At 39.4% G+C, this 13679-nt stretch overlaps 1 protein-coding gene across 1 annotated transcript; it reads right to left on the bottom strand.

Annotated features, from left to right (window-relative positions):
* Positions 1-6804: 6804 nt before the first annotated feature.
* On the bottom strand, positions 6805-12945 carry LOC129759509 (uncharacterized). Its single transcript, XM_055756982.1, has one exon. The coding sequence runs from the start codon at positions 12943-12945 to the stop codon at positions 6805-6807; it is 6141 nt and encodes a 2046-aa protein (XP_055612957.1).
* Between the last annotated feature and the right edge of the window lie 734 nt (positions 12946-13679).

Genomic DNA, 13679 nt, shown 5'->3' with positions numbered 1-13679 from the left:
CATTAAGTATTTTCTATCATTAGAATTTAATTCTTGATTCATATACGGAAACTGATAAATGATTTCTTATCGAAAAATAACTAATTGTTGCTTTTTTTCTCTTTGTTTGCAGACTATCGCCATATCGAACTCAACGAATCTGACAAATCTTAGCAATTTCAAACGAGTGTCATAAATAAAACCTGTACAAAAAACTCAACACAATTTTCTAGCTTTTTTAATAAACTTATTCAAAGACATCAAACATTTGCATTCCCAGAAATAATAATAATTAAAATAATTAACCTTATTTATTCCGCTATTGATATAAAAATACCAATTCATCAGACTAAGTGAAAAACAAAAAGTTCCCTTAAATGTGATCAACAAAATTCCAAAATAGCCTCCCGGTTTTTAGAAAGTGAAAAAAAAACAATCTCGTTCCACCTTCACTTCGAGAAAAGAGCAAAAAAAATCATAAAATCAAAAAGTGAAGATGGCATCGCAAATCGAGGCAACGACCCTAGATGTCACCACCATCCGAGACGAGGATCTTCTCCGAAAAATGGTAAGTTTGACTCTTAAATGGTTGGCTATGGAAATATTTGCGCCTGATAAACATTGTCGAAGAGTTTTTTTTATTTTGCATTTTTGGTTCTCAACAAACACAACCTTTTTGTCGATTTTTCTCACAATCAATGCAAAGTAAACAGAATTAAATGTTGCAAAAAAAAGCAACAAGACCGAGAAGAAAGAGGCATAAGCAAACAACGATTGTGGACGAAGGTAAAGGTAAAAAAAACCTGTAGAATGTCTTTCTTTCCATTCTTCGTTTGCCGCTTTTTTCGCTGTTTTTATATATGTGATGTTTGTTTTTTTTTTGCTCCCGTGGACAGTTTATCGTGCTGTGCTTGAGCGCTTCACCTGAACGAGATGTTTGAATAGGTTTTCCTAACTTGTATGGTTGAATTTCATTTAGACAAATTTAAATTTATGATGTTAACTATTTACTGTAGCTGTAGCACAATAATTTGAAGATTTTTGATAAATTTTCAACAAAAATAAAGTTTTCGGAGGGTATCATTCTATGTTATTTTACCTTTTTTTTATTATTTCGAACCTAATAATCCTAATATGTAGTTGCATTAATTTTTTTTTCAAAATCGGTCTTTTCGAATTCTTCGAGAAAAGAGAAGATCATTTAGATCAATATTAGTTTATGTCGAAAGCAAATTCCTTCATGACACTTAAACCTTTTTGAAATCAGTTGCAAAGTTGGAATTAAGTTTTGAAAGAATCATAGAGGTGTTGTCTGAAGAGGTCTTTTTTTCAAATAAAAAAAGAAAGGATTGATTGAAATTTGCAAATTTTGGAATGGGATATGAGACATTTCGTTGTTAAAAGGGCATATTTTCTTTATCAATCATCAGCAAATGGTTTATATCAGATGGTTCATAGATATTCAAAACTAATAAAATATTTCCGTAGAACAGATCGATTTAACTGAAAGTACAATCCATCGGTATTCTCTACTATTTGCGCTGTGTTTTTTTAAAGAACAAATATGGATAAAGGAATGTTAACAAATTTCAAATCAACTAAATGAATGGAATTCATGTTTTGCTTGGAATATAAAAAAAAATATCTTGAAAATACCAATCGTGCCATCAGGTTAGAACTTTGTCGATATCAATACTCAAAATCTGTACTCGAAAAATCGAATCGAAAACAATCCGATCCAAGCGATCTTTTCCAGGCGAAAGAAACGATCCGTAAAAAAGATCTAAAAATCCTGAGTCACACAAAGGATTTCGGCCAAATACAACGGCATATTAAAGTTCTTGAGAACATTACACACAAGAACGGTATTTTTATGAGAAATTATCTCAGGTCCGCTACAAGTTTTGTTCCAAAATGGTCAAATTTGAAAATAAATAAAAACTAAATAAGTCGAAAATATGTATTGCGAATTCTAATCGTGGAGGCTAATCATTCCAAAATTCCAGGACGTATCGAGGCCAAGGTTGCCGAAAAAAAATCTGTGTTTTTGAGAAAAAAAACTGACTTTCTGTGATTTTACCCAAAAATTCTGTGACGGATTTCTGGGACTATTTTTCTTTTTAATTAATTGAATATTCTTGATAAATTGGGTCTTTTTAACATTTTAGTTGGGAAAAATCTATCAACATAACCAATCTTATCATTTTTTTCAAATTCAAAATAAGAAATCTAAATTTTATATCGGCCAAAAGAATAATTATTTTGGAAATCCATTCAAAATTCAAAAATTCTCTAAAATCTGTATTTTTTTCAAAATTCTTTGATCTGTGACACAGATTCTGTGATGAATTTTTGCTCTAAATTCCGTGAAAACCAGATTTTTCTGTGATTTCGGCAACCTTGATCCAGGCTGAGCTAATCCGTGAGTTTTTTTTAAACACCTGGCCAAACTCGGACAAATTATATTAAATAATTCAAATAAAAAACCACACAACATTCGGGCTTAAATATTCAAATACAATCCAGAATATTTTTTTCAATAATAAAAACAATATTTTTTTTTTCGAAGCACGTTAGACGTGTTAGATTTATTTTGAGAATTTTCTGCTCACACTCAAAAATATCGTTATTGCGCATAAAAACTTTTAAAAAATTCCTCCATTTTTCTCATTAATTTGCCAAAAATACTAATAAAATCGAGTAAAATTCGGGCACTCCACATCCAATCGGGCAACTTGATTATTTGTGATAAGGTAGTTTTTTATTCATTGTTTGATTGAGAATAGTTTATTTTCGCTCGGTAGTCCTGTTTTTTAGGATTCCAGAGAAACATGTGGAGCCACCAACTTGAAGCATGATTTCTTCAAAAGAAAAATGTGAACTTCGCTAGAACGTGCTCAAAGAACGATTGACTAAACCAGATTGTTGAGGTGATGCTCAGAAAAGTTTACCAGATTGCCCAGTTTTATCAGGACCAGATATTTGACACAAAATTTAGGAAAAATTCGGTCCGGCCCGGCTGCCCGGAATTCGTATAAATAAGCCTGGATTTTGCCCAGATTTATTCGCTTTATTTCGGAAATTGAACAAAAAGAACTTAGATTGAGTTATTATAATTTTTTTATTTTTGCGATCTTTTTAAGCAAGTTTTGTCTGAATCATCATGAATAGTTTTTGGGAAGCCTAAAATACGACTAAAAATCTGCTGATGTGTTTTGAAGAAAAAAAAAATTTCAAGTGTGTTCTTTTTGTTTATTATTGAATAATTCCGACATTTTGAGCAAATATGCCGGAAATTGCCCAGATTTTAGATTGATTTGACAAGGTTTTTAGATAAAAATGTTCGAATTCGGGTAAATGTAATTTTCCTCAAGTAAAAACATTTCTAGTTTTGAAAATCATAGATAAATAAAAGAAGTTCAGAAAAAAAATGACAGGAGTTGAAAATGATCGAGGAGAGATTTTATAAGAAGCATTTTCACACAACTATTTTGAAGTGGTAGAATCGGAGAGGGTTGAGTCTACCACAAAAGTGTTCTCAGAAAAAAGCGGGACATTTTGAGAAAAAAGTGGGACGGATGGCAACCCTACAGGTAAGAGGATTTTTTTTTATTATATGACGGGTTTGCGCCGGGGGTCTTTGAATCTATTCCAAAATTGAAAATTTGATTCATTTTAACGATGTATTTTTTCAGATTTCTAACATTTTTATTTTTCAAAGCTACATAACAATATTATTTTTCATCGGAAATCATAAAATAGCACTTCAAAAGTTTGTTTTTACCATTGTTTGTTCTGGATGCAATAAAGAGATTTATGGTCATTACTTTTTTCACGACTCTTAAAGGAGTTTTTGGCCCACATTGGTGTCTTCAAATGAAAGTTGCATCATAAATTGAGCTGTACAATGGTATTTTTGCAGCATATTCGGTGATGTTTATTATTTAACTTTTTTTTCCAAATATTTTATTTAAAAAGCTGATAAAAATTCGATACGTTTTGATGTGCTATTTTGTGATTTAAAAAACAGAGTTATGTAGCTTAGCATGGGTTTATTTTATTTACAAAAAAAAAACTTACCGAATCAAACTCGAAAAATAAAAATGTTAGAAATGAGGCCCTTGGAGCCAAAGGGGTTTAAGTGCATAAAAGTAGAAAGCGAGAAAACACGCTTTTAAATTGATGTGTTTCGCCATTTCTCATATATTTTTCGAGAATCTGTATTTTTCTATCATATTTAAATGTGTGTAATTTTTTTTTTTAAATCCGTGTGTCTTTGATTCGTAAAAATGAACCAAATTTTCCATTTTAGGGAAGATCTTAAGACCCCCGGCGCAAATTGTCAGATAATAGAAAAAATCCTCGTAAGCACATCGGGTACATTCAACATTGTTACCAGCAAGCTGAACTTCAAATAATCTTAGTATTTTTTTCATTGAATATTTCATCAATTTGTTAATTCTGTTGTTTGTTAATTTTGAAATTTTTTTGGCTTATTAAGTTTTTCAAGAAAGTTTTTCAAGAAAGTTTTCAACCTAGTAATAAAACAAAAATTATATAACACAATATCTTTTTTTGTTACGCTCGGAAATTGCAGTAAAATCCTGAAGAAGGCGAAAAACGTTGAGCCGAAACGTCGGATGAAATAGAAAAACGTTTTTTTTCGTAAATAATTTGAGTAAAAGCCAAATTTTTTTCAAAATTAACTAACAACTGTCGTAAAAGTATTATCAACAACAACATGGCCACCTTTGCGCATCATAGTTTGTTAATTATATCGAAAAAAGGCCACCTCAGACCAAGCGCGATCTTTTTTTAGCTCCACAAACAAGTGTGGGAAGACGACGACAAGTTCCGATGGAGTTATTTTTCTTTTTACTTTAACCGATACAACGCTTATTTAGTGTGTTTCTCCGTTGTATCATCTTGAAAATACACATCTAGTGTATTTTTTTTCATTTTTGTTCTAAACAATTATCGAAAAGAAGTTTTTTTCCTCTCCACCAACAAAGCTTTAAATTCTACTGTTTATGCACCTGTCACTAAGAACCTACACAGGAACCACCCTCAGATTTCGATCGGCTGCCCAACAAATAATGGGTAAAAGCTGTCAATGCGTGACGCGTGTGTGAATGCAACTTGCTTAACCATTTAAACCATGCACTGGAGTTGTCAAGTTGCTTTGCTTTGCAAATATGTAAACTTGTAGCTGGTATCTCTGCTGAACGCCTTCCCTCTATTAGTCCCCATCATTCTACTTAAGTATGGTATGAATATGAACAACAACATCAACAGACGACATGTTTCTGTTCATGGGAAACACTGATTATTTGCTCTCTGAGTGCTTAATTAGAGTCGCTTTTTCGCCCCTAAGGTTGGTAAACTAAACAAATTTATCCGGTTATGGGGGGTGGGTAGGCCCAAGATTTACGGTCGGTCTGAATCGAGCATCTGAATGCATTCCATCGATCGGTGGGACCTCACGACGATACCTAACTACTCTCCAAGTAGGGGAGCGCTTGTTCTGGCTTATATGGGCTCTGGACACCAGATGCCGTCAACCGAGATAGGGTTTCTACTTATGAATAGGAGGGCTCTGCCAGGGAGCAGCTTCTGGTGCATCGAATCGATGTCGACTACCAACATTGGGTGCTCTTTTTCTGTTTATTTTTATGGAAATAATGGGGTAAAAGACACCAGAACTTCAAAAATACATTTGTGAAAGAATGTATACAATTTTTTTTTAGAAAATCAAATTAAAAACCAAACTGTTATTTAAATTTCAATGCTGTCTATAAAAATTAGCACCTCACCCTGCTTTACCCACCTTTGCAGTTTTCTTTCGCGTATGAGTTATGCTGCCAGGAGCCGAGTTTTTTTTTACAATATTCATAGGTACTTTGATCTGTTTTACCCTAGAGGGCCCTGATGCACATTCGTACTTGATCTGTATAAATCATAACAAATTGTGGGCACGTCAATTATTGTCAGGAAGCGATCAGGTGAGATTTATGCCAAGGGGTTTTATTGCTGGTATAGCGCCTTTTTATTAACAATAGTTTGAAAAGGGGAAATGGAACGTTGTAGGGATAAATGGCAGCTTGCTGTAAAATTCCCGAAAAAAGGGAAATGGGCCAGAAAAAAACGACCCAACTGAACTTTTCTTTTCTATCTATTCATATTGAAAACTATTGACAGTAGAAATTAAAGTGTTGAATTGAAATTACCAAACTCATTTATGGTAAAAAAAAGTGTCACCTTAAAAGACATTCTAACCAACCAGGCATATTTAGTTTCACCAAATCTGTTCTCTATATCTGTTGAGGCAAATGATTCGCAGCACTATGTTTGTAGATCGTGTTTTATTACGCTTCAAAGCTAGAATAGATTTCGAGGTTAGGATAACCGTATGGATAGCTGTATGATCGAAGATCTCGATAAACTTACAAATTAGTGCAGGATTCTACAATCTTTGCCTCGCGGTACTGCGATCTTCGTTTCAAAATCACCTTAGCCCTAGCAAACTAATTTCACATTATTTAATGCATTATAGATGAAAGCAATGTTAGTTACCTTATCGAGCAAACAGAATATATCAAACGCCAGCTGTGGCACAACTTATCACTGCCAACCGAATGGGTATTGGAATATAGATATATATCGACCGAGAAACTAAATTAGCCACTCCTCACTGATATACAGAAAATGTGCGGATGCACGAGAAAACTGACTGCTTAACTAAAGTGCCCTATTGTAATCGAACAGGAAGTTACGTATTTTCGTTTTTGTTTGTTTCTATACTGACGTTAATCACTGATGATCAGCTCAATTCAATGCTCCTACTGCAGGGCTGCCAGCTGCGCTGACATCCTCCCCCGGGTGTATCTCGGTAGATCCCGAGACTACGCTGTCGTTCGTGACATCAAGTGCAGCTAGGTAGTGAACCGCTCGACGAATAGGCCCGTTAACCGTATCAACAATAACACTACGGATATTCCCATCGGGTGCTGGTATGGTTTCTCGGATTCTACCTCGGATCCAGCCATTGCGGGTCTTGTTATCCACCACCATCACAAGGTCTCCAACCTTGATTGGCTTGATAGACTCGAACCATTTCGTTTGTCGCCGGATTACGGGGAGATATTCCTTGATCCATCGGTCCCAGAAGATGTTTAATTCATGCTGAATCAAATCCCAAGAGTCTCTTAAGTTCCCACGTTGCCCCATAGGAACAGGTGGTTGTTTGATTCCATTCGAGCTCCCCAAGAGAAAGTGGTTGGGAGTGAGAGCTTCGTACTCAGCAGAATCTAGAGGAAGGTATGTCAGAGGCCTCGAGTTAACTATGCCCTCGGCCTCCACAATCAGAGTCATAAGCCCTTCGTCATCCAATTTGCCCTCGTTGTACCCGTCATTCAAAGCCATTTTGACTGACCGCACAAGTCTTTCCCACACGCCCCCCATATGGGGCGCCCCCGGTGGGTTGAAGTGCCACTTTGTGTTACAGTTAGTAAAGGTGTTCTTCATTTCCATGCGTATTTGTTCCCGTAATATGTTCGACGCACCCACGAAGTTCGTGCCGTTGTCTGAATAAAACTCTGCCGGAGCCCCTCGTCGAGCAACGAATCTGCGAACCGCAAATATGCATGATGCTGTAGATAGAGAGTAAACTACCTCTAGGTGAATTGCTCTAGTAGTGAGGCAAGTAAACAGTGCTATCCACCTTTTGACTCTGGAGCGTCCAACGATGACAAAAAGGGGGCCGAAGTAATCCAGCCCTGTGAAGGTGAACGGACGTTCTCGATCGGCTAGTCTACACAGCGGTAAAGGTGCCATTGGAGGAGGAACAGGTTTGGCGTTTCGTAATCTGCACATTTGGCATCCTCGACTTACTTTTTTAGCTAATGATCGAAGCCCCGGGATTGTATAGAGTTGACGTACTTCATTCACGACTGTTTCAAAGTTGGCATGCTTATAACGACGATGATACCAATCCACAACCAGGAACGTCACACGGTGTTTAGTTGGTAGTATTATCGGAAAACGTGTCCCAAATGCTGCTGATTCGGAATTTCGGATGCGACTATTCTCTCTAAGTAGTCCATCTTCGGCTAGAAACGGTGCATACTTTCGAAGGCTGCTGCCTGGGTTGATTGCCCCTTCGGGGTTTTGCTTCAAAGTTGTTATTTCTCGGGGAAAAGTTTCTAATTGAACTTGTTTAATTACCAACCGAACTGCGGTCACCAGGTCTGATTGTTCCAAGGGGTCTGACAGTTTAGTAATGTGCTTCGGGTAATATTTTAGGAATCGCGAAACGTAGGCTATTGCCCGGTAAAGTCGCTCCCAACGTGAAAATCTGTCGTACTCAATAATGGATTGATGCTCTACATGTAAGAAGACAGAAGCTCGCAGTTCTTCCTCAGTAATTTTTATTCGATCCACTAAGGTTGGCCAATTAGATTCGGGCAGCCGAAGGAAATTTGGTCCGGTAAACCAGCTCGAATTATTTGTAAAGTACGGTCCACTTCCCCATTTAGTGGCTTCATCCGCCGGGTTTGATTTAGATGGAACCCATCGCCAGTTTGCCGGCGTTGTGCGCTCTAAAATTTCACCAACTCGATGTGCAACAAAGGGACGATAGTTACGAGGGTCTGAGTGTATCCATGAAAGTGCAGTCCGCGAATCGGTCCAAAGTATAGTCCTCGAGAAGGTGATGTCGTGATTATTTCTGATAAAAATCGATAGCTGTGCTCCTAAGAAACAGCTCTGAAGCTCCAGTCTTGGAATGGACATGGGTTTAAGAGGTGCTACCTTTGATTTTCCTGAAACTAGGCTGAGATCAGCAGATCCATCAGCACGTATTATACGTATGTAAGCTACGCAAGAGTACGCAATCTCGGAGGCATCTACAAAAATGTGCAATTCGGTGTTTGAATATGTCAACTTTGTGGCTTCCACAAAATAGCAGCGAGAAATCCGTATAGTGTCAATGTGTTCAATCATCTTGGTCCACTCGTTCCATCGTGAGTGTATCAAATCTCCTACTTCCTCGTCCCAACTGATTCCTGACCGCCAGAGGTCTTGAATTATTACTTTCCCATGAACTATGAAAGGGGCCAACAGACCTAGCGGGTCAAATAGCGACATTACACATCTCAAGATCTGTCTCTTTGTTGGCCTGTTCCCGGATTGCAGAAGGTCTCGTACATCATTACTCATGTGCGTAGAAAATCCTAACTCGTCCGTGCTTGGATTCCACAGCATTCCTAAGACTCTTTCTAATTTCGCACCGTTCGCAAAGTTGAGTTCTTTCTCGGTTGAATTCGGCAGCACCTGTATGTGGTTTAGTACATCGATGCTATTGGACCTCCAATTATGAAGAGTGAAACCTGCATTTTTCTGTATCGTTCGGATATCTCCAACAATCCTTTTCGCCTCGTTCACGTCGTCAAAACTCTCGAAATAGTCATCCACATAATACCTATGGATGATCGACTTGGCTGCATCAGGATACTTCGATGAATGTTGTTCTGCATTTAGGTTCTTAACGAACTGTGCCGACGCTGGCGAACAAGTCGACCCGAATGTAGCTACATCCATCAGGTAAACATCTGGAGTGTGGGACGGGTCTGATCGCCACAGGAATCTTTGCGCATTACGGTCTTCCGGTCGAATCTGGATCTGATGAAACATTTCCTGAACATCAGAACTCACAGCTACGTGAAATAGACGAAATTGAAACAGGATACCAGGGAGTGATGAAAGTAAGTCGGGTCCCTTAAGTAGATTTTTATTGAGAGAAACTCCAGAAACTTCTGCCGCGGCATCCCAGATGATGCGTACCTTTTCGGGCTTTTTTGGGTTTATAACAGCCCCCAACGGAAGGTACCATGTTCGTTTAGTATTCGCATGTTCTAGTTCATCGTTTGTTGCTTTATGAACGTACTTTTTTGAAACATACTCTTCAATCTGTCGGTGCAAATTTTCCTTCAGCTTTGGATTACGATTCATTCTACGCTCGAGACATTCGAGCCTCCTAAGGGCCATGTTAAAGGCATCTGGAAGAATAACCTCGTCGTCGATCCACAATAGGCCGGTCTCAAAGTGATCCCCTACCCGTCTTGTGGTATGCTCAAGTATTGACATGGCTCGTTGATCTTGCTGAGATAAAGGTATGGTGGGTGTTGTACTGATGTTGTCAACATTGAAGCTAAGTTTAACTAGTTCATGAAGTTCGTCTGTTGTGCTTTCACAGATATGAAAACTGTGGAACACATTGTTTTCTTGTGAGGACTTTCCATAAACGCACCATCCCAATCTGGTTTTTGCAGCAATAACGCCCGATCCGACCCTTTCCCGGACCTTTAAGGGGACGGCCAAACGTAGATTGTCGATTCCTATCAGCAATTGTGGTTTTGCGTTGCTATAGCTCTTAATAGGAATACCTCGCAAATGCTCGTTCTGATCCGCGGCACGCTCTGCGTTAAAGTTTTGTGCTGGGAGATTCAGACTTTGAACAGTTCTGGCATTCGTTATGGTGGATCGTCTTTTTTGTCTTATACCGGAAATTTCAAGGTTAACAATCATGGATTTATTTTCCACTCGAGTCGTATTGGCAGTCCATCGAAGACAGAGAGGATGAAGGCTTCCTTTAAGGCCTAATTGCGCTACGAGATCATGTTCGACTAACGTCAAGTCGGATCCTTCGTCTATAAAGGCATACGTTTCCAATGAGCAGCTAGGGCCGTGCAAGGTTACTGGGATGATTCGAAAGATCGTGGCTGAATCAATGGTATGATGTGCGTATACTTCTGCCACATGCAATGTATTCTTCTGCAGATTGTCGTAGGAATGAAGAAGAGGATGATGACGAGAGTCACAACCTTCGATGTTGCATTTTATTCCACTTCTACAAGCACGTCTTCCGTGACTGCCCAGGCAGGAGAAACACGCTTTGAATAAACGGACCTGTTGCCACCTTTCTTCGACGGACAAATCTTTGAACTTGTAGCAATTTTTCAATCGGTGACCAGACTTGTTGCAGAATATACAAACTACTATTGTCGGCCTTTGTTGATCTTGTAAGTCGGATGGATCAGAAAATTCGACTGATTCTGTATGTGTGTTTAAAAATCCCTTCGATTTTGGCTTCTCTCTATTGAAGCTTCTCGGTTGTGGTTTGAAGCTGACGACGCTTGAGGCATCTCGAGCAATAATTGTCATGTAGTCCCCGAAAATTCGTAAGTCAACGTCTTTCAAGTCGCGGCGATACTCAGCCCACTTCATTTTTTGTTCATCCGGTAGCTTTTCGATTAATTCCTGAAGAAGTTGAGGATTGGCTAAGTTGGCATGTTCATTGGCAGCTTCGATGTGGTCGCACAACTCCTGAACGGCTTCCCCATATTCGATGAGACTTTCTAATTTGCCAGATCTTTGAACTGGTATTGCTCGCACTTTTTGTAGAAGGGAATTGATGAGGAAGTCTGGTCTACCGAACTTTGATCGTAGGGCTTCAATAACTTGCGGAATGGCAGCAGGGAGGACCAGTCGACTTCTCACCGATTCCAAAGCATATCCTTTGAGGCTTCGTTGCAACCGCAGCATGTTCTCTCCATTCGTATATCCGCACACGGCAGTCGTGTATTCATAGTTCCCGATAAAAACGGGCCATTCTGCAGGATCACCGGTAAAAATTGGCAGCTCACGTGCGAATGATTGCCTTGCTGCTAACTGTTGGGCCGTGAGATGCACTGGGTTCAGAAATTCACTTGGGGTAACATTTTCGTGTGGGTTTGTACGCATCCTGACACGCGGAGTGGACTGTGGAAGTTGCGAATGATTTATGGGCAGATTGGATCTATAGTATTCAATTTCAGACATCGCCCTAGGAAATGACGACGTGGGTTTCCTTGAATCGCGCATGAAAGTTGCAGGCGCAGTTTGATTAGCCGGGGCCGAAGGTATTATTAGTGGATCTTCGGGATATAGCGAGGGTTGGGCTTCATAATAATTTGGATAAGACGAAGGGTATGACGGGCGCGCAGATTCTTGGCGCAGCTGCCCAGTTACATGCATATTATTGATTGTGGGGCGATTAATTTGGGCAAAACGTTTCAATGTTGGATAGGCTTGACACTTACCTGAGGGCTCTAAATGTTCCTCACCGGTTTGAGCCTGATCCGCTGATGTCGGTTTCCAGTTCGAAAATCCTTCCGTGTTGACCAGCGCATTTCCGACTTTGACCGTCTTGGGAATAGCACCAGAACGATTTACACCGTGGTTGTCAGAAGGAATCATCCTGGTTGATTCGGCGTTGTGTTCAATTGGTGAAAGGGCAGCAAGCATTTCTTGGCATTGCTGCAGCTGTCGTTGAAACTCGACTAACCGATCATCTGTTATGATTCTCCCTGGGTACATTCCGCGCTGGTTGTTGGGTTCCGCCAATTCATTGTTGGCGGCAGCTCGCAGTGGTTCTTTGGACTTCGTAGCTGAGGCGGCTGGTGCCTTCTCGCGGGTGCCATTGTCACTGTGGATACTCTCTACCCATTCCTTCGTGCGTTTTTCAGCTGCAGCAATACTGGCTCGACTTTGAAAACTCTGAAATTCTTCGCCATTGCCATTGATGAGTGCGTTCTGTTCATCGAGGAACTTCTGGCGTAGTTCAATGTCGATGCGTTGTCGTTCAAGCTCCTGTCGCTCCTTTAGACGCTTGAGTGCAGAGCTGGAGTTGGATGCTGGTCGGGGATTGTTAGAAGCATCGACGCATTTCGGGCAAATCCAATCACGACTTTTAATCGACTCACTTACTCCCACACACCGGTAGTGCCACCAAGTATCACACTTATCACATTGAACCATATCGTCGAAGGAGTCGTTTTGGTTACAAGATTGGCAGTTCGCCGTTCTGTCTAGTCGCTCCTCGGCTGCCGGGGCGCTATTTTCACCATCGGGATTAGTAATCGGGACCATCTCGTGTAATTTCTTTGAAGTTTGTTGAGGCAAATGATTCGCAGCACTATGTTTGTAGATCGTGTTTTATTACGCTTCAAAGCTAGAATAGATTTCGAGGTTAGGATAACCGTATGGATAGCTGTATGATCGAAGATCTCGATAAACTTACAAATTAGTGCAGGATTCTACAATCTTTGCCTCGCGGTACTGCGATCTTCGTTTCAAAATCACCTTAGCCCTAGCAAACTAATTTCACATTATTTAATGCATTATAGATGAAAGCAATGTTAGTTACTTTATCGAGCAAACAGAATATATCAAACGCCAGCTGTGGCACAACTTATCACTGCCAACCGAATGGGTATTGGAATATAGATATATATCGACCGAGAAACTAAATTAGCCACTCCTCACTGATATACAGAAAATGTGCGGATGCACGAGAAAACTGACTGCTTAACTAAAGTGCCCTATTGTAATCGAACAGGAAGTTACGTATTTTCGTTTTTGTTTGTTTCTATACTGACGTTAATCACTGATGATCAGCTCAATTCAATGCTCCTACTGCAGGGCTGCCAGCTGCGCTGACAATATCCCAATATTAGTTATTGTAGAGATAGGAATTAAACCGGTGAAAGTGGTTTTAACCTTTTATGTATAGAATAAATTAAGGTTGGAACAGAGATTGCGGGTTCAAATCCCCATGATGACCACCGTTTTATCTTTTTCGAGAAACTCATGAAAATTACTGC

This window comes from Uranotaenia lowii, chromosome 1 (assembly GCF_029784155.1).
Source record: "Uranotaenia lowii strain MFRU-FL chromosome 1, ASM2978415v1, whole genome shotgun sequence".
NCBI classification, from domain to species: domain Eukaryota; kingdom Metazoa; phylum Arthropoda; class Insecta; order Diptera; family Culicidae; genus Uranotaenia; species Uranotaenia lowii.
The sequence above is the reverse complement of the archived record's forward strand: the minus strand, read 5'-3'. Positions and strand labels throughout refer to the sequence as shown.